Source organism: Thalassophryne amazonica, chromosome 4 (assembly GCF_902500255.1).
Source record: "Thalassophryne amazonica chromosome 4, fThaAma1.1, whole genome shotgun sequence".
In the NCBI taxonomy this organism is placed as follows: Eukaryota; Metazoa; Chordata; class Actinopteri; order Batrachoidiformes; family Batrachoididae; genus Thalassophryne; species Thalassophryne amazonica.
In genome coordinates this window covers 127266050-127292206 of record NC_047106.1, presented here as the reverse complement: position 1 = coordinate 127292206, position 26157 = coordinate 127266050, and the positions used below count along the sequence as shown (strand labels likewise).

At 42.3% G+C, this 26157-nt stretch overlaps 2 protein-coding genes across 2 annotated transcripts in view; both read left to right on the top strand.

The window, feature by feature from the left end:
- st14a (suppression of tumorigenicity 14a) overlaps nucleotides 1-6807 on the top strand; it is a 76446-nt gene extending 69639 nt beyond the window's left edge. The window contains exon 19 of the mRNA XM_034168520.1: nucleotides 5914-6807. Within this exon, the coding sequence (XP_034024411.1) occupies nucleotides 5914-6075 (162 nt within the window). The 3' untranslated portion in view covers nucleotides 6076-6807. The remainder of the gene's footprint in view (nucleotides 1-5913) is intronic.
- Nucleotides 6808-15798: 8991 nt separating this feature from the next.
- dhx34 (DEAH (Asp-Glu-Ala-His) box polypeptide 34) overlaps nucleotides 15799-26157 on the top strand; it is a 102165-nt gene continuing 91806 nt past the window's right edge. Inside the window, exons 1-4 of the mRNA XM_034168519.1 lie at nucleotides 15799-16765; nucleotides 23818-24129; nucleotides 25638-25892; nucleotides 25971-26073. Coding sequence (XP_034024410.1) covers nucleotides 16091-16765; nucleotides 23818-24129; nucleotides 25638-25892; nucleotides 25971-26073 — 1345 coding nt within the window. The 5' untranslated portion in view covers nucleotides 15799-16090. The remainder of the gene's footprint in view (nucleotides 16766-23817; nucleotides 24130-25637; nucleotides 25893-25970; nucleotides 26074-26157) is intronic.

Below are 26157 nucleotides of genomic sequence, written 5' to 3'. Positions count from 1 at the left end.
CATACATACTACGCAATCCTGTTTTGTGGATTTTACTGCTTGCTCCGCCATCAGGAGCCAATTGTTATTTTGTCCGCTAATTCCCGTAGTTACCAAAAACCAATCATCTGCTGACAGAGGCCCTTTATGCAAGCGGGCCTGCTTGGCTCTTACAGACCCCGGTCCGGGGAGAAGGTCACCCAGTATTGTTTGATTCGTGGTGTCTCTTGAGGCATTTGTATTTGGTGTCTTTGGGCATAGCACAATCTTCCAGCAAGGATCATACCCCGCTTTGTATGCACACAGTGCAAACGTGTGACATATCCGTTCGATTGGTCTGCTTATCGGGAATTTTAACGAGTTTATTGTGAATGTCACTGTTTTGGTTCGGCCGCTGACTGTTAGGTTTGATATGATATTTTTCCAACTATACGCTTCGTCTGTCCACCCATAGGAATTTTGTGGCCAGGCGGACGGGTAGCCATTCGTCAGAAAGGTATTTCCCCACCAATGACTGGCACGGGGAAAACCCGTAGTCATGTAGAAATCATAAGCCAGCCATTGTCCAGGATCACCAATCCAGCTATCTTGTCTGAGGGTCAAAAAGGGTATCTGTACAACATAATAGATCCTGGGCGTGGTGTAACAGGCATAAAACCATTGGTAGGATGTTTCCTGGTCTTCACAAGGATTTAGTCCGCATAGTATCTGCCTCCCATGATTGTAGCAGGTTACTCCCTTTGAGGTAACCACATATCGTTTAACGCGGCGGATTGAATTTCCACTTGTAGTTTCGTCTGTTGAGGATTATCGCAATGGTCAACACTACTCCCTGCTTCCAAATCCGTTCTATGGAGAAGGAGTACATGGAATAGACCGGTGGAAGGACTGAAAAATTCTCCACTCCCTGGATGGGATTCAACCCAATCGGTTGCATTTATGCCCTCTTTGACCATAAACCCTAGGCTTTGCCAAGTCACGAGATATGGTTTGAAGAGGGACACATGGAAGGGAGTCCCAGTCCTATGTAATCTCTGAATTTCTGGAGGAACATGAGAGACCGCAATTGCAGCTCTATTTTTCCCATCATGGTAAATACAGTCTGCTACTGCAGATGTTGGGGTTACTTCCTCCAAGAGGCTCTCATAGTTACCGTCCGGTCCTGGAGTACCCTTGAACCACAGTGTGACATGGAGATCTTCCGGTTCATGTGTTTGTTCAGGATGAGACAACAATGTTTTAGCAAACGACAGAACAGATGCACCAAAAGAGGTGGGGCTAGCATCTCGTAGTTTCAGAAAATAATAATAGTAGCAGTTTAGGGCGTAATTTGAGCCTAAAGTAAAGACCTGCAGCTGATGTTGTCGTTTTACTCGCAACAGTCCATTGTCCGACACTAGAGACAGTCCCAATGCAGTTAGACCATCTCGTCCGAGAAGATTAACCGGACATTGGGGCATCATCAATACAGAGATGCAACATGACTTCCCTTCTGGGTCCCGAATCCACACGGGTTGGGACACAGGGACAGCACATGTCTTCCCATTGGCTGCTCTTACCCAAAATGTTTCATCACTGGGCTGTAACCCTACCGGCCATGAGCAACATGTTGTTTTACATGCGCCCGAATCGCATAGGAAAACAACATGCTTCCCATTCATCATTAAAGTCACTTCCGGTTTAGGTACATCACTCATCAGCAGATCTTGAAGGTTTAGATCTGCCTCAGGGACTAAAGGTCCCGTTGATGTTGCTTGTCGGGCGGTTAGTCATTGCGGATTCTGTGTTCTTTGTGGGCAGTCCTTGGCGAAATGTCCTAATTTGCCGCAAACCCAACACTCATTTGACCTTCCAGCCCAGGGCTTTGGGGGAGCTGACTGGCCTTGGCCCTGCCAATTTCCTTGCCTGTCCTGCTTCCATTGCCTCTGTGGGTTTGATTGAAACCGTCCTCGGGGTGGGCCTCTAAAACGGCCCCGCCCACGAGGTGGTCTGAATTTTCTGCCTTGAAAAAAGACTTGGCCTTCCTGCCATTCAGACTCATCAGAATAGAAGGTAGTCACCTGTTTCCTTTTTGGGGCTGCCTTTTTTGTTTTCAGGTTTCTTTCTGCGTGTATGGCGTGGTCTACATACTCTTGTAACCCAGCTGTTGGGAGCGTTATCATGTGTTTGTCTACCCATGCTCGGATATCTGATCTGGAGTTGGCATGGAGTGCATTTTTCAATTGTTGTTCATACACGCTATCATTTTTCAGTGGTAGAAGACCACTGTGCACTTTAAAAACTTTTTCCATTCGATGTCGATAGTCTTCGAACGGTTCATCATCTTTCTGTTTTGTGCGATTTATTTCTGTGTAATTTGACTTCTGCTGGTATTTCTGCTTAATTCTCAGCAGTAGTGCGGCCAATCGATCTTCCAATTCCTGACTATCATGGGATAATGGAGTGTGGTCTGCCTCTGCAGGATCCCAATCTCCTTTTACATCAGCCCAATCCTTGTCAGCCCAATCCAGTTGCCATTATGACTTGTTGAACTTCATCCCCTCTAAGATTGTAGGATTTAACCAAAGCGGTTATGTCAATAATGTACTGGGCTACATCTTCTCGTGGGGGAGTTACACCTTCCACAGCTGCCTTAACGTCTGCTTGTGTCCAAGTTCGGTACACAAGAATAGTTCTTGGTCCTGACGTATGTGGATTTGCCACATGAATCATTGGATAGACTCCTGATCCACCTGGTTCCTGATCAGCCGGTGGGGCTGATGGTCCAGGTTGATTTTCTTCATCTTTTAGTGTTTTGGATCGTGTTGTGTAGGGTCTACATATGATGGGGGTTGTCCCTGCGGTAAATCTGGATAGAGTTTATTCTCCTTTATTTCAGCTTCTGGCTGACTGTGTTTTGTAGTATCCAATTTTACTACCATTTCTACTTTTGGAGCCGCAGGCCCTGTCTCATTATCTTCTTGTCTGTGAAACATCACGTTCCCCTGCTCCTTCTTATCATTTACTGTTTCTTTCTGTCTTTCCTTTGCTTCTCTAAGGCCCTTCTTTCGTTTCTCAACTTCTCTTTCCCATGCTACAATTTCACCTTGACCTTCTTTTTCTTTCTTTTTCTCACTTGTTCCACACTTTTTCTCAATACTGTTCTTTAGTTTAGTTAATGACTCTTTCTGCAGGCGTCCATCAAATCCATGATCTTTTATCCACTTATCTAAGTGTTTTGTTGAATTTGGATCAATTTTATTCATGTATATCCAATCTTTTGTTTTTAGATCGTCCCGGGACTTAGGTCTCTCATTTTTACTGTTAGATTTTCCCATTTTGTGTTTTCAGAACGTTTTAGACCAGTGATGGTTTTGCCCCTACAGGGTCCTAATCCACTGGTGTTGTTACAATCACAGGGTAGTAATCAACTATTCTGAGAAGTGCGTTCCCTTTCGCCACCCCGGAGGGCACGGGAAGGCCTTGCCTTTGCTTCTTCTCAAAACTTACTACTTACTTTCCTGTGAGATTTTCATAGAGGGGAGTCGAAGTGACTACACACTGTCACTCAGTCACTTTTATTACACTCACACACAGTTATTTTATTTACACAAATACATAGAAACACTTTTAATAACCGTACGCGTATTCTTAGGTCAGGGGAGCTCGCCCTTCCGTGGAATTTAACTAATGTCCTGCATTAGGGGACTCCACCATCCCTGCGAGGTTTAACTGCCTTTTCACTGTGCACTTATTTCCCTGTTTAACCGTGACTTTCTGTCACTATTTCACTATTTCAACATTTCTATTTTACGCAGCCTACTGCCACCATTCACAACAACAATTTTATCAGAATCAAATTCTATACTCACACTCCGTCGGTCTCTTTCCCTCTCGGTGATCCCGTCAACCTTTCAGATCCCAGCCAACGGATTGAGCCAGTCCCGTCAAAGGGTCTGAGTTACCTTGGTCAAGGATTTCTCTGGTGTCGATCACGCTCGCTGGATCCGTCAGGTCTGTTGGGATCCCGGGCGAGCCCCCAGTCTTTGTCGGGTTCAGAATACTGTACCTTTGATAAGAGGAAGAGACAACCAGGCAATAAAACAAGTGAGAGATAGAATTCAATTTAAGCTCGCGAGGAGTGCAGTCAGGCTGTACACCAAAGCTACACTAAAGTCTGGCCTGCGCTCCCGCTCTTTTTATTTAGGACTTCCCTACATACATGGGCGGTACAGCTCCTGAGGGGAAGAGTGATAGCGCGTGAGCTGTTGCCGCAGAACTGCTGATTGCACAATACATTCAGGATGTCAGAACCTTTTTAATCTTGGGCTCGGTTAAGATGTGTTTAAGACATCTAACGATTAATCACACTTCTTCTGACAAAAGGACTGATGTATCACAATCATACTGTGGTTGGAACATTCAATTCTCTATTCTTTATCTTACTGCTCAGCTTCGGCTGCGTCCTGCATGAGTCATCTTCACATGTCCTAAAAAGAGCTTAGCGTGCACACAGAGATACCACAACTTGCAGAAACACGTCATGTCACATATCTTAAGTAACCTTCACCCATCACATCAGTACAATACACTTTATCAGAGCAGAGAGAACTACATTCTACCAGAGCAGAGAACACAAAACATGCATGATAAAATAAAACAGTGTATCTACAGAATAACTCCAACACATATGTTCATACCTGCGTCATGATCAAGAGTGCAAGAATTGTTACTTTTACCATTCCTCTTTAAATTACTACGTACCATTTTACAGTTTTTTAAAAGTATTTAGCAGTATGTTTTAGCAGTTACTAGTTGACAATTTCTGTAGTTAAATTAACATGATATGTTATAACAAAAGATAAATAACACAATATTAGGTATACTTTCTGTAAATATACCTCCATTTTCTTGTTTAGGTAATCAGGAAATGTTAAGGAAATCCTTTGTGATGTCATAAGAAGACGACAACAAAAAGCAAACTTTTTTATGTTGCTGATATGATTAGAAAACAGAAAAATTGTCTATGGGGAAAAAGAATGAAGTAGTAATATCAAGGGAAAATGTAAAGTAGGTGCTTTTCTTGACATTTGCCATTTCTGTTTGGAGAAAAGGGGATTTTTGAAGAGTGGTGAAAATATGTAGTCCTCTTTCAGTCAGCTGTCATACAGATTTTGTTGGTTGAATGATATTTAGTTTCTCAGAAAAAAACAGTCATGAGATCAGGCTTCAAGTTATTCTATAGATTATCTTTTTTGGTGGGGGGTGGGGGGGGGGGGGGGGGGGGGGCTCCCAGCAACCACACATTTTGGTAAAAATGCCCTTGCTATCCTCTGGTGCCTTAAATGTCAGTCAGTTGATTCCTGAATTGGGTTCAGTTTGCATTGAAATTTCTTGAAGCACTTGAAAAGTTTGTTTCAAATTGTGCACCTACATTTTCCCCAGAATTCTAAATTTCTAAATTCCACGAGGAAGAATTGTGAATAGTGCTTAGATGAATCAAACAAAACCATCGGAAACAAAATCCATCAAGAACTGAAAGAAAATAAGCATTTTTGGGGAATTTCACTGTTTTGACAAAGATTTAGTCCATATTTTGCCTAAAATTTAACATTTCAAAAATACGCAAGGAAAGATTGTGAACAGTGCTTAGATGAAGTAAAGAAAACATTCAGAATCAAAATTCATCAAGAAATGAAGGAGAAGAGAGGCTTTCTATCAGTTATAGATGGACACTTATTACATCACATCTTCAAAGTGATGGTCTGGGTTACCTAAAAAAAAAAATAAAAATGTGAATAAAAATAACACATGTATAATACCAAAAAAAGTTAAAATACATTAAACCCATACTGTAATTGTAAACAAAAGAAAACATTTTGTTTTTTTTTAGGTTATTAATTAGATTTTAGTGTGGTGGTGCCGTCTGTACTAAGTGGTGTTCTCCTGTGTCAGGGTGACTCTGGTGGTCCGCTCTCTGTTCCATCGATCAGTGGACGCATGTTCCTGGGAGGACTGGTGAGTTGGGGTGAAGGCTGTGCCCAAAAAAACAAACCTGGAATCTACACACGAATCACCAAATTCCGTGGCTGGATCACCGAAAAGATGGGCGTGTAAACAACCGGCACCATGGACATGGTCACGGACTCATGACTAATTGCTACCGCACACTTTGTTGCTTCAGGGAAACATCAGTCCTGGTCTCGCTCAGGGCTTTGACCTCTCATACTAGCCGGTGGACAACACAGTTTGTGTCCACATTAATTTGAACAGATTTTGTTCGCTGTGATTTTTATGAGTGGGTAATGGGTTTGATGAAATATTTTAAATTGTATAGAAATGTTTTGTATGCATGTCTAGCTGTTGCACCAGAAGCAGGCTTGAGGTGTGGTTGTTGCCTCTCTACACTGAAGATATGAACAGTTAATGTCATTTTGCGCTGGACTTCCATCAGTGATTGCTCACTATGCTTCCTTGTTGTCTTTGTTATGAATATTCTAAAACAAAACGGGAAGCTTGATCTATCTTACCTCCTATGGTTTGGTACTTTATGCATTTAAATAATTTTAGTCCAGTAGAGATCCTCAAAGTTCATGTGGTTGCTGACTTTTAAATGCATGGGTTTGTTAAACATTGATGGCATCTCATTTTAAGACGTAAACATCTTTCATTTCTGTCGAAACACTGTGTGAAGTTTGTGTTTAGTTTGTTCTTCCATAAATGGTATTGCAGTATAGTCTCATACACTGTACAAGATATTTGTGCAGTCTGCTGGTTTAAGTTGTTTTAAGTTGTAAATGTGTGTTTCATAGCAGATGTTTTTAAATAAAATATACATACTATAAATCACTTGATTCAGCAGTCTATGCTTTCTTAATCAGGTCAAAGGACAGAAGTACATCAGTTATTAAACTTTTCGCTGGCTGTTTTTGCGTATGCGTGCAGTAATAAGACGTGTTGTATATTTGAACACCAAATGTCACATGTACAGTATGTACCATGAAATAATATTTTGGATAGTATTGCATGTAGAGGTCATAGGTTAATGATGTGGGTGGTATTGTCAAATTATAGTTTAAATCTGGAAACAAGCACTGCTTGGCCGTCAGGTATTTATAGTACTTACAAAGTCATACTAGGATAGTGGTATTGCTAGATGAAGACATGGAGGACCTCCATGTCCTTCTTGTACAATACACAGAGATAAATAGGCATGGTTGTGATCATTGAACCATAACTCTGTAGCATGTGTTACTGCTGTTTTATCTGATGTGACAAAGAGTTGATGATGTGACACAGTGGAAAGTCTCCAGTGATTTTGGTGCAGTTGCTGCTGGTCTGATCTTTGCTGATGCTCTGTGTGCTGCTCCACCTGAACGTGGAGTTCTTTGTGTATGGAGTATAGTTTAGACATAATAGCACAGACTAGGGACATAAAACTTTGTAAGATTTCACTCTGAAGTACAGTAGTGTTCAGAATAATAGTAGTGCTATGTGACTAAAAAGATTAATCCAGGTTTTGAATATATTTCTTATTGTTACATGGAAACAAGGTACCAGTATGGTAGGTTTGGGAACCACAGAATCTCGTCTCTGCTGTTTGTGGACGATGTGGTTCTGTTGGCTTCGTCAAATCAGGACCTTCAGCGTGCACTGGGGCGGTTTGCAGCCGAGTGTGAAGCGTCCGAGATGAAAATTAGCAGCTCCAAATCCGAGGCCATGGTTCTCGACCGGAAAAAGGTGCTTTGCCCTCTTCAGGTCGGTGGAGTGTCCCTGCCTCAAGTGGAGGAGTTTAAGTATCTCGGGGTCTTGTTCACGAGTGAGGGACGGATAGAGCGTGAGATCGATAGACGGATCGGTGCAGCATCTGCAGTGATGCGGTCGCTGTATCGGACCGTTGTGGTGAAGAGAGAGCTGACTAGGGGGGCAAAACTCTTGATTTACCGATCGATCTACATTCCGATCCTCACCTATGGTCATGAGATTTGGCTCATGACCGAAAGAACGAGATCGCGAATACAAGCGGCCGAGATGAGTTTCCTCCACAGGGTGGCTGGGCTCTCCCTTAGAGATAAGGTGAGGAGCTCAGTCACTCGGGAGGAGCTCGGAGTCGAGCCGCTGCTCCTCCACATCGAAAGGAGTCAGTTGAGGTGGCTCGGGCATCTTTTCCGGATGCCCCCTGGACGCCTTGCTGGAGAGGTGTTCCAGGCACGTCCCACTGGGAGGAGGCCCCGGGGAAGACCCAGGACATGCTGGAGGAACTACATCTCTTGGCTGGCTTGGGAACGCCTTGGGGTTCCCCCGGAGGAGCTGGGGGAGGTGTGTGTGGATCGGGAGGTCTGGGCGGCTTTGCTTGAGCTGCTGCCCCCGCGACCCGACTCCTGGTAAAGCGGAAGAAAATGGATGGATGGAAACAGGTGGAAGAAAATGGAAAACAACCATCAAAATGGATAGAAGAATGGCAAAGGCTCATCCATTGATCAGCTTCAGGATGATCAAAGACAGTCTGGAGTTACCTGTAAGTGCTGTGACAGTTAGAAGACACCTGTGTGAAGCTAATTTATTTGCAAGAATCCACCGCAATGTCACTCTGTTAAATAAAAGACGTGCAGAAGAGGTTCCAAATTGCCAAAGAACACATCAACTGGCCTAAAGAGAAATGGAGGAATATTTTGTGGACTGATGGGAGTAAAATTGTTCTTTTTGGGTCCAAGGGCCGCAGACAGTTTGTGAGATGACCCCCAAACTCTGCCACAGTTCACAGTGAAGACAGTGAAGCATGGTGGTGCAAGCATCATGATATGGGCATGTTTCTCCTACTATGGTGTTGGGCCTATATATCGCATACCAGGTATCATGGATCAGTTTGGATATGTCAAAATACTTGAAGAGGTCATGTTGCCTTATGCTGAAGAAGACATGCCCTTGAAATGGGTGTTTCAACAAGACAATGACCCCAAGCACACTAGTAAACGAGCAAAATCTTGGTTCCAAACCAACAAAATTAATGCCTCGCAGATGTGAAGAAATCATGAAAAACTGTGGTTATACAACTAAATACTAGTTTAGTGATTCACAGGATTGCTAAAAAAGCAGTTTGAACCTAATAATTTTGAGTTTGTAGCGTCAACAGCAGATGCTACTATTATTGTGAACACCCCCTTTTCTACTTTTTTTTACTAATAGCCCAATTTCATAGCCTTAAGAGTGTGCATATCATGAATGCTTGGTCTTGTTGGATTTGTGAGAATCTTCTGAATCTACTGGTACCTTGTTTCCCATGTAACAATAAGAAATATACTCAAAACCTGGATTAATCTTTTTAGTCACATAGCACTGCTATTATTCTGAACACTACTGTACATCAAAAATCTTAATGACATGATTTTTAAGAGAGCTGGAGTTGTAGCCTAGCAGTTAGGCTTTGCAACATGCCACCACTAATCTCACTGAGACCATGCATTTCCAGCAATGTGTTTTATGTGGGCCGCTGAAGAGGAGGTACTGCTGGCCCACCACCACCAGAGGGCGCCCTGCTTGGAGTGCGGGCTACAAGCACGAGAGGGCGCCAGACCCAGAAGAAGTGACAGCTGTCACTCATCGCACCAGCTGTCACTCATCTACACCACTATATAAGCCGGACTGCAACTCCACCTCCCCGCCGAGAAATCAACTACCGAAGAGGTAATTTTCTATGCTGACTCGAACGTTGAGTAATAATCTGAACTTCTTTTGCAGCCGTTTTCCTGGTGCTTGCCTTATCTGTGGGATTGGCGTTTGGTGTGATCAGCGACGGCTTCGCTTCACACTCCAATCAGATAAGTGGTTAAACAGGAGCTGCACGAGTGTGTGATTGGAGGTGGAGGTGCTCCCTCCTGAGTGCAGACTGTGGATTACTGAGTGTGCGACTTCACACTCATCCATCCTGTCTTGCTTTCTGCCAGCAGTACCAGGGTCGACAGCCGAAGACAGAGGCCACCTGGAGACTCCGGACTTGGCGGCTCCGGTGTTCTTCAGGCCGTTGGTGGTGGAAGCCGTGTGGGACGCGGCTCATCTCTCGCCGGGGGTCTTCTATCTTCGAGCCTGCCCACACGTCACCTGGTGTTAATTGACCATATATATTTTGTGTGTTTAGTTGTGTGTTGTCACAACATTAAATTGTTACTTATTGGCTTATTCATTGTCCGTTCCTTTGCGCCCCCTGTTGTGGGTCCGTGCTACGACACCTTCCCAACACAATGAAAGGAGTGCATTTATATGATGATAATGAGTTCTTGAAAAGATACAGGCTTGATTGCCAAAGCATACAATCACCTACAGTGGAAATGAAGGTGACAATTACCCAACATTTTTGGCAACAAGAAAAATTCAACAGCGTTTCAATGACGACTTTGGTCCTTCATGGTTCACATGAATTAGATCATAAATTTCACTCTGTTTTGATGGCACCAAATATAATTAGGCAGTTCATCGACTTTCCAAAAGACACCCAAACCATATGGCAAAAGCAAGCCACTTTGATGAGGATTGCAGACTTGGTTGGTAAGGTTAAGTAACATCACGACCTGTGTCATGCTGGAGAGTAAACTCATCTTTAACTGGTGCAGACAGGACGCCAGAGGGGCACCGGTGCGTGCTATTGCACAAAGAACTTTGAAATGTTAAAAAAAAACTTTCACTCACAAATGTGCTATGTGGCGCGATCTAATCTCCAACACGAAGTGCAGCTCATTAAGTGGCGTAAAGAAGTGAACAGAGCAAGTGGTGACGTCAGCGGATTGCATCAGAGCGAAGCTTGTCTGGAGGATTATAACAAGAAGTTAAATCTGTTATAAACATACTTTAACAGCTGCACACAAGAAGGAAGAAACATGCAACTGTTTTATCAAGCCATGACAATGTAAACATGACAAATAATTACCTTTTTAGATGGCTCAAAATGCTTTCTGCAGCTTATTAGGCGCGTGCGAACGGCTCCGGCTGCAGTCTCCTCTGTGATTCAGGATGCAATTAGAGCCGTTTTCAACGGCCAGTTTGCAGAAAAATGGTTAATCTGCCACAAAATAATTATATACGCAGCGTCCAGCGCAGAGCACGTGGCAGCCAGTAGAACAAAGAACGATGTCCAGCTGTGAACACAGCAGGTGGGATTGTCAGGACACAGGTCGTGCTGTTGCGTGAATCAAAAACATGCTGGTGTAGGGGCCTACGGATGATGGAGACCACTCTGCTCATTGAGACCTTCAAAGCAACAGAAATGTTTCTGTACCCTTCCCCAGATTTGTGCCTTGACACAGTCCTGTCTCAGAGGTCTACAGACAGTTCCTTTGACTTCATGCTTGGTTTGTGCTCTGACATGCACTGTCAACGGTGGGTCCTTATATGTAGACAGGTGTGTGTCTTTACAAATCATGTCCAATCAACTGAATTTACCCCAGGTAGACTCCAGTTAAGCTGTAGAAACATCTCAAGGATGATCTGTGGAAACAGGATGTACCTGAGCTCAATTTTGAGCTTCATGCCAAAGGCTGTGAATACTTATGTGAAGTACATGTGATTTCACTGTTTTTTATTATTTCCATATATAAATTTGCAAAAATCTCAAAACTTATTTCACATTGTCATTATGGGGTATTTTGTGGGAAAAAAATGAATGTCATACATTTTGGAATAAGGTAACATAAAATGTGCAAAAAAGTGAGGCTCTGTGAAAACTTTCTTAATGAATTGTTTCAGCATCAGCAAACACCAGCAACCTCATGACTTCACAGGCTTCCCTTTTCATCTCAAAGACGGATGATGGAGATATGAATGCCACCGCTGAGGTAAGTGAATGTCTCAACAACTTCACCACTTTCACCATATACTGGTAACACTTTTGATGGCTGAGTCCAATATGTCATTAAAACCCTGTCTTAGTCTTGATGCAGGACATTTACAAACCCAAACATTGATTCCTCACTCAGCTTCTCAAGTGTTGCAATCAGAGCATTCACTGGCTCCACAAAGACCACAGCATTGTATGCAAAGTCGAGGTCAGTAAAAGTTTCCTGGCCAACAAGCATACCTAAATTATTGGTTTCCACAACCCTACCCAACACCCAGTCCACACAAACATTGAACAGTGTAGGAACCTAACCCTGATGAACACCAGTTTTCACTGGGGAAAACTCGGTCACTGCCTTTGTTCTGTACAGCACTCACAATATCTATAGATATTTGGTTTGCAGATGAATCTATTTGTAGCAGTGCATTGCTAAAAGTGAAGGACTTTCAAAAAAGCTACAGTATGTATGTAATAAATGTGATGGCATGACATGTTATAAAAGAACAGTGGCTATTTTATGTGACACATGCATTAAATGGGCCTGACACTTTTATTGCATTTGTAAGGTTTATGTATTCCTCATGTTAGTGTGGCATATGTGTTGTTGATAGCGGTTCATCTGATGCATTATCTCAAACACCCCAAGAAGCCTTCCCCTGCACCCCAGTCCACTCTCCTCCTTCACATGGCAGAGGGTGTGTGCAGAGCTCAGGACATGACCCTGAGGCTGACATGCAGTTCCCACAAAGCTGTGTAATTAATGTTTTGCATGGTGCATTATTTTCAGCCAGCTTTACAGTACATGCCCAAAACAAGGACTGTTAAAGCAGTGTCTTCTCGACTCCCTGTATGACACAATCTGCATGTCACTGGTGGTATTACTAATTTTGTCAGAATTGGTGTCACCATCATCCAGCCATGCATACTGTCCCTTGTTATGTCTAAATAACTCAATTTTAGTTTCATCAGTCCACAGCACCTTATTCCAAAATGAAGCTGGCTTGTCTAAATGTGCTTTAGCATACCTCAAGTGACTGTTTGTGGCGTGTACGCAGAAAAGGCTTCATCTGCATTACAGCATCATACAGCATCTCTTTGTGCAAAGTACGCTGTATAGTTGAACGATGCACAGAGACACTCTCTGTGCAGCAAGATCATGTTGTAGGTCTTTGAAGCAGGTCTGTGGGTTGACTATGACTGTTCTCACCTTCCTTCGCTTCAGCTTATCTGAGATTTTTCTTGGCCTGCCACTTCGGGCCTTAACTAGTACTGTGCCTGTGGTCTTCCATTTCCTCACGATGTTCCTCACAGTGGAAACTGACAGCTGAAATCTCTGAGATAGCTTTTTGTATCCTTCCCCTAAACCATGATGTTGAACAGTCTTTGTTTTCAGGTCATTTGAGAGTTGTTTAGAGGCTCCCATGTTGCCACTCATTAGAAGAGATGGAGATGCAAAGAGGGGAAACATTTGCAAATGGCCACCTTAAATACCCTTTCTCATGATTGGATTCACCTGTGTAAGGAGGTCAAGGGTCAATAAGCTTACCAAACCAATTTTGTGTTCCAATAATTAGTGCTAAATGTATTCAAATCAATAAAATGACAAGGGTGCCCAAATTTATGCACCTGCCTAATTTTGTTTAAATAATTATTGCACACATGTAAATATTAGAAACTTCATTTTACTTCTCAAATATCAGTGTGTTCATCTGCTATATGATATACAGTGGTCCCTCGTTTATCGCGGGAGTTACGTTCTAAAAATAACCTGCAATAGGTGAAATCCATGAAGTAGTCAGCGTTATTTTTTTTTACAATTATAGATGTTTTAAGGCTGTAAAACCCCTCACTACACACTTTATACACTTTTCTCAAACAGGCATTAACATTTTCTCACTTTTTCTCTCCTGTGTAAACACTCTCTTTTTTCTTCTGGGCAAGAAGATTATAAACGGACACACACAGAACGCAATGCACGTGCTCTCCCTTCGCTCACTGCCTCCGGGATACGGATGCGGGACCCACAAAGAATCCAAGTCATGGCCACGGAGCTCTGCGGCTGCGGTTACCAAGACCATAACCAAGACCATACAGCGGGCGCTGTGGATTTTTCCGCAAGAAGTCTATCCTTGCAGGCTGCCAGAGCACTCTACATCAAAACAGCGAGTGTAGTCTCTGGACCTGTTGCCAGAGTTGCCCGCAGCTCCGCACAGCAGACAGGGGGGCAGTGTGAGTGGCCCACTAAGGCGCTTACCGATCCCGCAGACTCAGTAAGTGCATCGAGGCAGGGAGAGCAATCGCAGTGATGCCGACCGGTGCCGCAACCAGCCCGCCTGATAAGGACGCAGAACAAAATGCGCTGTTAAAAAAAAAAAAGAAGCATGCAAAATTGCACTAAAAAAATCCGTGATGCTGCGAAAGGTGAACCTTGTTATAGCGAGGGACCACTGTATTTAAATGAAACTGAGACAACCAATGATTTATAAAGGAAAATCATGAAAACTATCAGGGGTGCCAAAACCTTTGCATACAATTGTATCTTAGGAGCCAACAGCACAAGGGAAGTCTACAATCCACATAAAGGTGGTATTGCATCTTCATATTGTCACTCAATTGTATTCAGTTCAGTCACCCTTGAGAAGGACTCTGTCTCAGTAAACTGTAATTTTGTGTAGTGTTAACTGAGTATCAGACTCTTCCACCAATGAGCATTACAAATAGATGTTTATTACATTTTAAGTTAATGTTACAGTGTATTTGTGTGCCACACTATTATTTTCTCTTCCTTTTGCAGCTCCAGCTTCTACCTGCTTGCTGTGTTATGGAATTGAGTGGCCTGATATGTGCTCAGAGGACACTGTCCATCTTCTACTGAAGGTGCTATGCGATGTATCCTGTCTGGACGGTTGGACATTTGTCCATGTCTCATATCTAGCTGACTGGACAGAGACTATACATCAATAGGTGCACAGTCTATGTAGGAACCCAAGATCAGAGGAAATTGCTTCACAGTGACCGACATTTTTGTGCTCGTGCCGTTTTGGAGTGGTCATCAGGATCTCTACTGCATTGGCAACTTACTGGCTTACTGTGTCTCTGGGCTTCTGATCTGCAATTCAGATCCAGTGCACCTCCCTGTTGTATATTCACTTATCCTGCACACTTAACTCCAAGCAAATCTTGAATCTGTCTGTTAATAACCGTGCTTTCAGAATGAAGACCTTCATGCTCCAGCCCCTCCACGACCCTTAACTGGAGTAACTAAGCGGGTATAGAAAATGGATGGATTTCCTTGAGGCACAGGGCCTCAAGGAAATGACCTATGGCAAAGAACTGGACACCACAAATAGCAGTCATTTGGTAGAATTTCTCTTGAAGCACAGGGCTTTCAGGGAATGCCCCAAGACAGGGAACCAGGCTCTACACATAGCAGTCACTAGGTAGTATATTCCATTGAGTACAGGTCTTTGAGGGAATGCCCAAAGGCAAGGAACCAGGCACCATGTGGTCCTGGGTTCCAGATAATGCACTTTTGGGGAGAAAATGTGTTTGTTTAATCATCACGCCCTCGTATTTCAAGCAGTTAGTGGAGGCCAGTGATGATGACTGGAGCCCATTTGCCACACTCCAAATTATATGCTGCCATTGCCAAGAGGACAACATTTTAACAAGGTTGATGACAAACCAGGCTGGACAATATGTTGCACTTGACAAAGAATCATGTACTGTCATAACAAGGAACTGGTCACGTGTGTCCTCGTTCAGAGTTAAAATTTGAAAGTTACTGAGCTGTTCAGTAGAGTTTAGAGGGCAGTATTTATTTATATTTTTAAACAGAACAAATTACGCTCATCCACACTCCACCACTGTCGGTGGCGCTAATGCACCTACATCCTTGTTGCCACTCACAATAAATCGAGCAAAGAAGAAGAAGTTGGGTTTTTTTTTTTTTTTTTTTTTTTTTTTTTTTTTTTTTTTTTTTTTCCTTTCTTTTTGTCGCTGCAGTTGTTTAAAACTGGTTTAAGATATTATGCCACATTTGACTTGGTCGCGTTAATTCAAAGTATTTTTTGTTTTAATAGTAAGTTAGAATGCGTGTAGGTTTGAAACGTTTGATTAGCTTGTTAGCTAATTTGGTTTAGCCAATGTGGTGTGGGACTGGGAGAGTCCACAGAGTTGTTAATCTGGATTCAGATTGGGACAGTTCACGCCACGGTGTCTTTGATATGGATTCGAACTGGGATTGGCACAGTCCTGAGAGCCGTTAATCTGGATCCAGACTAGGACAGTTCACGGTGTTTTAATATGGATTCGAACTGGGATTGGGACAGTCCTGAGAGCCGTTCTCAGATGGACCAGATCTTTTTCCGGCAGCATGACTACATCCAGGCTGGTAGTCCGGAGCACAGTGAGTTCTGGTCTTTTTTTCTACGCTTCCAGAGGTTTAAAACAAAGAAGGACATGTCTGGATCCAGCCGGAACAAGGATGAAGAGAAGGAGACGTCAAAGACTGGCACTGAAAGGCTCGATCTTGGCCTTCCCAAAGAATATGATGCCCGCTATCGGATAAATGTATCTGTGTGTACCAGGAATGTGGAGGAGCGCCTTGGACAGACACAGCACAGAAAGAAGCAGAGGTCCTCAGGTCCAGGGCCTCAGGAGGTCACAGACTGCCGCCTGGCTCTCTTGCACTTTTTGGACTTTAACCAGAAACAGAATTTTGGGAGATTGGCCAAACTTCGCCGTGAACAGAAAAACTTGCCCATCTTCCAGTATCGTGACCGCGTAGTGGAGCTGGTGCGATGCCACCCTGTGGTGGTGGTGGCAGGGGACACAGGCTGTGGGAAGTCGACCCAAGTGCCACAGTATCTTCTCTCTTCTGGCTTCAGCCACATAGCCTGCACTCAGCCTCGGCGTATTGCCTGTATATCCCTCGCAAAGAGGGTTAGCTTTGAGAGTCTCAATCAGTATGGCTCAAAGGTGATGGACATACTTCTCTATGTTGTTGATGGATGATTAAATACACAATACACTGATGCCTAACTGGTTGATTTCAGCGATTAATCCTATTGTGTGTAAGAGGATTTGATCTGTGAAATCACCTGCTAAAGTGTCATTTGTATGAATAACAGGTTGAAGCCTTCTTGGGACCTTCTGGGCTGAGTTAAGAACCTTTTTGTGTGTGTGTAAGGATCAGTTAGTATGACAGTTTTTCAGATTTTCTTCACTTAATCGTGTTCACAGGTACTAGCTTTCCTTGAAATTTTGTGGAGATTTGGAACACTATAGGGTCATTTCACATGAACTCAACCAAAGTTCAGAAATCACCCACGATCACCGATTCAGATTTGGCTTTAAAAAAATTCTGTTGGTTCCTCTACATGTATCATGAACACATGCAAAGTTTTAGGTGGAAAATCTTAAGGGCTTGAACTATAGGCCTGTAAAAAAGGGTTATTTCAATTGTTTTTGACAATCGCAAATTGTGTATGTTCCTGAGTAGCTAATATCTCTGAAACAAAGATGCTGGCTGAAATTTGCTTTCCTGGGTAAAGTGGACCCAGGCTTTCAGATTCTGTTGTCAGAAAAGGCCTATCTCTTCTAGTTTCTGGGGTACTGGTCTCCAAAAGTAGTGATGTTCTTATGGCCAAAAATGGAAAAATCATTTTCAGGGGGCCAGTGTCAGCCTACAATCATTTAAAACAGGCTGTTGATGCTGGATTCCTTTAATTTGAAGACAGGAATACCTGCAGGAGGGAACCTAACTCTGCAAAGGTCTTAATTTAGAATTTATGGGACTCCAACAATGGTTCCTGCTTAAAAAATACACTTTTTAACCAAATTTTGATTGGCAAATTTACCTACCCCTAACTACCCATGGTCATGAAACCTTTTCTACCTAATTGTACATATCTTACAATCATTTGCTCAAAAAACAGCTTGTTTTCTCACCTCCTTCATATTGAATTATTTTTTAAAAAAGATGACCTTTTTCATCCCGTGACCCCCAGTGTCAAACATGGGGTGTCAACATTTTTTACGTGTATTCCTTCTCCAACTCAGAGAAACATGAACAGTACCTACTCTTTAACTAGTCTTAAATTGGTAATATGGAGATCTGGGTACCATATTGGTAAAACATGAGTTCATAGCCCAAATGATAGAATATTGTGGCATGAGGCGCAAGCTTATAAAACCTTGCACTTTGTCCTTGGAGCTCAGGTGCAGACACGGCATGTATTATTTTCTGGAATGGCACTCAGCAGGCATTGTGGTGATCAGAAGCAGATCATGAGAGAACTCTAGTCTTCGACTGCTTCAGGAAGCTGATGAACACGTCGCTGTTTTCATCCAACCGCTCAACAATGCAACCTATAAACTATACCTTATCATAAATGCTTGAAACACTTTTCCTGGCTGTAATTCAGCATTATCCACTTCAGATACTGGCTGCTCTGTACCAACAACAGTAAAATGAACAAATATGAAGAAGATGAGAAAATAAGCAAATTTTTAGCAAATGATTGTAAGATATGCACAATTATGTAGAAAATGTTTCATGACTACGGGTAGTTGGCCACATGTTGAATTTGCCAGTCAAAAAGTGTAGCCAAAATATGGCCATCGGGTATTGCAAAGGCCTTGCGTACATCTGTCCATCCATCTGTCTATGCTCAGCATAAGTCCAGTCCTGTTACTGCCAGGGTCTTCAAATTTACAGGGAACATTTGTGGGACACAGACCTTGGACAAGTTCAAAGATGGCTAATCTTGACCTATTTTAAGAGGTCAAAATGTCACATTCTGTTTCACAGCTGAGGGTATTTTAGCATTGCGTTATATTTAGAGTTCCCTAACTTCTAAATTACAACCTTTGCAGTCGGGTTCTGTCTTGCAGACAGTACTGTCTTCAAATTTAAGGAATCCAGCATCAGTAGTCTGTTGATTGTAGGCTGACACTGGCCCCCTGAAAATTGATTATTACATTTTTGCACATAAATTATTCACCACTTTGGACTGGAGTAAAAAAGATCACAAAGTATCAGAATCATCTTTATTGTCATTGTAATTTGCATTGCAATGAGATTTGAGTGCAACTCCAAAAGGTGCTTTTCCGAGGTGCGAGTAATTGTTAGCCAAATAAAGATAATGAATTTTAACAGTAAATTATTTAAATATATGTACAACTAAATAAAATGTGGACCAAAGAAAAATGTAAAACGAGAATTATTTACAATTTACAACAAACTAGATGAGATAGGCCTTTTCTGATGACAGAATCTGAAAGCCTGGGCTCAAATTAGCCAGGAAAGCCTATTTCAGCCAGAAATCTTTCCTTGTTTCAGAGATATTTGTATCCAAAATTGGCTACACAGGAATTTACGAGTGTCAGAAACAGGCACAACACTCCTAGTTCAGAAAACCTTAAGATTTTCCAACAAAAGCATTATATGTGTTCATTATTATGTAGAGGAACCAGCACTTTTTTTTTCTTTTTTTTTTTTTGCCAAATCTGAGTCAGTCACCATGGGACCTCTGCATAAGTTCATATGGAATGAGTGATCCTATATATTTTTGAAAGGTGTATAGTGCATACAACAGCATCAGAAAAATTATGATTCCATTTTCCCTGAAGTCACCATGGTGGCCATCTTGGATTTGTCAAATTGCTCAACATTGCACCCAGTGAGTAAAACTTCACACATTCTCATGAAATGTTGGGTTCTCAGATTGCAAAAGATGGAGAACCACGCTGTACTTCTTCTGCGTCAGGCTCAAAACTTCAATCACTCCTTGTATATGCCATCCATTTGTACTGCCACGCTGAGGGCATGTGTTGTTTTCCCTTAGATGATTTTTGTCTTTAAATCTCTTTGAAAAACGGTTCATTGAAACAAAAAATATATATCCACATGTAGGTAATGTGGTTTTTCCTCTTTGCTTTATACCTGTAGGTACTAGAAGAGCTGGAAATTAGACATGGTGGCCAAGTGGCTAGCGCGCTTCATTTTAGTGCAGAAGGTTCCAGGTTCAAATCCCTCTTCTCCCACATTTTCTCCTTGTAATGTGGAGTTGTGTCAGAAAGTGCATCTAGTGTAAACTTGTACCAAAACCAACATACAGATCCACCTTGGATCTGCTGTGGTGAGTCCGAGTGAAAAACAATGGCACAGCCAAAGAGACTTTTTTTTAATTTACTAGAACAGCTCGAGAAAGATATCGCAGCTCAGCAAACTTAGTGTAGTGAGACAGGCTCAGGAAGCTTTTCTTTTTACAACAAATCCAAGATGGCTTCCGAGTAAATGGAATTAGTTATTGTTTGATTATTTGGGCATTTTGCACACATATTCAAAAGCTGGATTGTTTTACTAATCTTCACAAAATTAAAGTGAAATTACAGAATGAACGAATACTAGTTCACAGGAAGTACATACTACTAAATCAACACACATCATTTTTCTTTTTTCTTTATTGGGGGACAGTGGTCACACCCAAAAAGACAAGGTTGAAATTTGATGTGACAATAATATTTAGCATCCTGCCATTTTAATTTGGAGTATTCTTCAATAATCAGTTACAGTGAGGCAAATAAGTATTCGATCCACTGTTGATTGGATGATTGGACATGGATGACCTCTAATTTCCTGCTTTTAAACTCAGATAAAACTGAAGTTATTGTACTTGGCCCCACAAATCTTAGAAGCATGGTGTCTAACCAGATTGTTACTCTGGATGGCATTTCCCTGATCTCTAGTAATACTGTGAGAAATCTTGGAGTCATTTTTGATCAGGATATGTCATTCAAAGCGCATATTAAACAAATATGTAGGACTGCCTTTTTGCATTTACGCAATATCTCTAAAATCAGAAAGGTCTTGTCTCAGAGTGATGCTGAAAAACTAATTCATGCACTTATTTCCTCTAGGCTGGACTATTGTAATTCATTATTATCAGGTTGTCCTAAAAGTTCCCTAAAAAGCCTTCAGTTGGTTCAGAATGCTGCAGCTAGAGTACTGACGGGGACTAGAAGGAGAGAGCATATCTCACCCATATTGGCCTCTCTTCATTGGCTTCCTGTTAATTCTAGAATAGAATTTAAAATTCTTCTTCTTACTTATAAGGTTTTGAATAATCAGGTCCCATCTTATCTTAGGGACCTCGTAGTACCATATTACCCCATTAGAGCGCTTCGCTCTCAGACTGCGGGCTTACTTGTAGTTCCTAGGGTTTGTAAGAGTAGAATGGGAGGCAGAGCCTTCAGCTTTCAGGCTCCTCTCCTGTGGAACCAGCTCCCAATTCAGATCAGGGAGACAGATACCCTCTCTACTTTTAAGATTAGGCTTAAAACTTTCCTTTTCGCTAAGGCTTATAGTTAGGGCTGGATCGGGTGACCCTGGACCATCCCTTGGTTATGCTGCTTTAGACGTAGACTGTGGGGGGGTTCCCATGATGCACTGTTTCTTTCTCTTTTTGCTCCGTATGCATCACTCTGCATTTAATCATTAGTGATCGATCTCTGCCCCCCTTCACGGCATGTCTTTTTCCTGGTTCTTTCCCTCAGCCCCAACCAGTCTCAGCAGAAGACTGCCCCTCCCTGAGCCTGGTTCTGCTGGAGGTTTCTTCCTGTTAAAAGGGAGTTTTTCCTTCCCACTGTGGCCAAGTGCTTGCTCATAGGGGGTCGTTTTGACCGTTGGGGTTTTTCATAATTATTGTATGGCCTTGCCTTACAATATGGAGCGCCTTGGGGCAACTGTTTGTTGTGATTTGGCGCTATATAAGAAAAAAGTTGATTGATTGATTGATTTTGCAAGTATTCCCACCTACAAACAGTGGAGAGGTCTGTAATTTTTATCGTGGGTACACTTCAACTGTGAGAGACAAAATCTTAAAAAAAGAAAGAAAATGTGATTCATACAATGTGATTCAGAAAATCACATTGTATGTTTTTTAAATAATTAATTGCATTTTATTGCATGAAATAAGTGTTTGATGCAATAGAAAAACAGACTGTAATATTTGGTACAGAAACTCTTGTTTTCAGTGACAGAGGTCAGACATTTCCTGTAGTTCTTGACCAAGTTTGCACACTGCGGCAGGGATTTTGGTCCACTCCTCCATACAGATCTTCTCCAGATCTTTCAGGTTTCAAGTTTCAGCTCCCTCCAAAGATTTTCTGTTGAGTTCAGGTCTAGAGACTGGCTAGACCATTCCAGGACCTTGAAATGCTTCTTATGGAGCCCCTCCTTAGTTGCCCTGGCTGTGTGTTTGGGGTCATTGTCATGCTGAAAGACCCAGCCACAACCCATCTTTAATGCTCTTACTGAGCAAAGGAGTTTGTTTGCCAAAATCTCATGATACATGACCCCATCCATCCTCCCTTCAATACGGTGCAGTCGTCCTGTCCCCTTTGCAGAAAAACACCCCCAGAAATGATGTTTCCATCCCTATGCTTCACGGTTGGGTCGGTGTTCTTGGGGTTGTTCTCATCCTCCAAAGTAGAGTCGATACCTAAAAGCTCTATTTTGATCTCATCTGACCACATGACCTTCTCTCATGCCTCCTTTTGATCATCCAGATGGTCACTGGTGAACTTCAAACGGGCTTGGACATGTGCTAGCATGAGCAGGGGGACCTTGCTGCCCTGCAGGATTTTAAACCATGGCGGCATAATATGTTACAAATGTAATCTTTGCTACTGTGGTCCCAGCTCTCTTCAGGTCATTGACCAGGTCCTCCTGTGTAGTTCTGGGCTTTCTCAGAATCATCCTTACCTCACGAGGTGAGATCTTGCATGGAGCCCCAGACCGAGGAAGATTTACAGTCATTTTGTGTTTCTTCCATTTTCTAATAAATAATCATAACAGTTGTTGCCTTTTCACCAAGCTGCTTGCCTGTTGTCTTGTAGACCATCCCAGCCTTGTGCAGGTCTATAATTTTGTCCCTGTTGTCCTTAGACAGCACTTTGGTCTTGGTCATGGTGGATCGGTTGGGGTGTGATTGGTTGAGTGTGTGGACAGGTGTCTTTTATACAGGTAACAAGTTCAAACAGGTGCAATTAATACAGGTAAAGAGTGCAGAATAAGAGGGCTTCTTAAAGAAAAATTAACAGGTCTGTATGAGCCAGAATTCTTGTTGGTTGGTAGGTGATCAAATACTTCATGCAATAAAATGCAAAAGAATTAATCATCCAATGTGATTTTCTGAATTGTTTTTGTTTTTTAGATTCTGTCTCTCACAGTTGAAGTGTACCTATGATGAAAGTTACAAACCTCTCCATTCTTTGTAGGTAAGAAAACTTGCAAAACCGACAGTGGATCAAATACTTATTGGCCTCACTGTATATAAAAGGCAAATCACTTTGCATTTATATTGTGTGAAGTTGGGTATGCTAAATGTAGGTGGTATGGTGCTCAAAATCAGACCATATTCACTTTCTTGGTGTGTTTCAAGGACATTTTGTTCAAAGTGCCCTCATCTTCCAAATCTATTTTAGAATAAACGAATAAATCTTTGGGGGTAGGGTTAAAGGAATTTGCCACTAGTGCAGGGGTGGCCAAGTTCGGTCCTCAAGAGCCACATTCCTGACACTTAGTTGTCTCCCTGCTCCAACACACCTGAATCCAGTGAAAGACTCGTTAGCAGACGTTTAATGAGCCTTTCATTGTATTCTGGTGTGTTGGAGCAGGGAGACAACTAAGAGTGTCAGGAATGTGGCTCTCGAGGACCGAACTTGGCCCACCCCTGCACTAGTGGGTACCAAAGTTGACAAAGTGCATTGGCATACTTTGGAGCCACCTGCTGGAACAGTCTTGTGTATACTGATAATTCTGTAATTATGTAATTTCTCTCAGAATATACTGAGTTTTTTCACATTTTATAAGGTAGATAATGGGAAAATTTCACCAAGGCTAATTAACATAATATTTGCATCAAACACCTTTCACATATTGTTTTTGTTACAGCACACACTAATGCAGAAATGGCTCACACATACAGTTGAATGTGTGCTTATTTGTTTTTAATGTTTTGCAGGTAAGCTACCAGATCCGTTTTGAGACAACCAGGACCACTGCCACCAAACTGCTGTTCCTGACTGAGGGGCTGCTGCTGCGGCAGATCCAGCAGGACACAACACTTTCTCAGTACCAGGTGGTGATTGTAGATGAGGTGCACGAGCGGCATCTCCACTGTGACTTCCTCCTTGGGGTGCTGCATTCTTTGCTGACCAGCCGCCCGGACCTGCGTCTCATCCTCATGTCGGCTACCATCAACATCAAACTCTTCTCTGACTATTTCAACAGCGCCCCTGTGCTGCAGGTACCAGGCCGGCTTTTTCCCATTCAGGTAAGCAGTGGACAGCAGTCATCAAAAATCTGGCACATTCAAAGACAAATTTCCTGTAATTGTTGGTGCTATAGGCAGCTTGTAGACCTTTCTGTGTGTGGTTTGGGGACTCTCCCAGTGGGCAGCTGTGTCTCAGCCTGTGAAGGTGCGGGTCTGTGTGAAATTTTAAAGCAGTGGCAGCTTCACAGACTGTAAGTCACAGCATCAGCAGCATAAGGTACAGCAGTGTTTCTCAATCCTGGCCCTCAGGACTCAAAGTACTGTACATGTTTTATTTGTTTCTGAGCTAATCGGAGCAGATACCATCAGTTCAAACAGGTGTACTCAGCGAATCAGCAGCTGACTGGCTGTAATCTAGTAATCAGGTCATCATAGTGCAACAGATAAGAGAATATTTAGAGCAGAATCCTGCAAATGGTGATAAAAGCATCAAATTCGGCAGAAATAGTCCTCAGACAATCCTCTTTTGAAAAAACTGCTTGGCCACTTGAATTTTCAGTTGGCGTTCAGGTAGAGGTCAATTGAAGAATTACACAGGAGTCAAAATTAAAAGATGCTCCAATCATATTGAAACCTATGCCACATTATTTGCCTGATCATAAAGATTCCAAAGAGGTATAGTTTGGACGGTCTGTAACTGAATTCTATGGAGTTATGGGATAAAAACAGCAAGAATGGTGACAAAGCTCAGTGTTGGTTTGTACAGGGGTCAAAAGTTAAAGTTGCTTCAATTTTGGTAAAAAGTGATGCAAATTACTAGTTCACACGGTTTGAAAAAGGAATAGTTTGGACCATGTATCATCCTTACTTATCACGTTATGGGGTAACATATGTCACATGTTATAGAATCCAATAGACGTAGACCTTGTTTGACCTTTACTTTGGAGACCAAGCATTCAACACTGTCAAAACTATTCCATTTATTAATACAATTAGCTCAACCAATAATTTGCATCATTTTTTTACCAAAATTGGAGCAACTTTAACTTTTGACCCCTGTACAAAATGAAACTGACCTTTGTCACTGTTCTTGCTGTTTTTATCCCATAACTCCATAGAATTCAGTCACAGATAGTCCAAAATATGCCTTTTTGGAATCTTTATGATCAGGCAAATAATGTGGAATATTTTTCAATATGATTGGAGCATCTTTTAATTTTGACCTCTGTGTAATTCTTCAATTGACCCCTACCTAACCACCGATTGAAAAGTCAACTGGCTAATTGTTTTTTTTTTTTTTTTCTCAAAAGAGGAGTGTCTAAGGAGTATTTCTGCCGAAGTTGATGCTTTTATCACCATTTGCATGATTGTTTCAGTTATCTGCTGCACTATCCAGTAGAATGTCTATATCATGAGTTCTATCACTACGGTTTCAAAGTCGAATTTTGAATTTTTTGCCCAGCTGGTCTGTCTGTGTGGGTAGTTGGTGCCTTTGTGTTGGATGGGGTGCTGGTTGTTGTTGTTTTCAGTTGCGTGCAAAGGCTTATGCATGTGGTTCTTGTACTCAGGTAATCTACCGTCCCATACCTCCTGAGGAGCAGCCCTCTCGCTCTGAGAAGCTGGATCCCAGACCTTACCTACGCATCCTGCAGGGTATCGACCAGCGTTACCCCCCAGAGGAGCGTGGCGACCTGCTGCTCTTCCTCAGTGGTGTTGCAGAGATCTCCACTATCCAGGAGGCCTGTCAGGTTTATGCTACACACACCCGTCGTTGGATTATCTTACCTCTGCACAGTACCCTCTCTTTGGCACAGCAGGACAAGGCATGTTCTGAATATTTGGATTAAATGGAGTGTATAAACTCTACAGCTGCATAATGTTTGTATTTTCTTATTTTTCAGGTGTTTGACATTGCGCCTCCTGGTGTGAGAAAGTGCATCATCTCGACCAATATCGCAGAGACCTCCGTTACAATCGATGGAGTGCGCTTTGTTGTTGACTCAGGTATGTACAGTAAATATAAGTCCGGTGTGTGTCCACAGTGTTAGATTTACCTCCTGTGCTTTACAGGAGCACTGCTGCAAACAA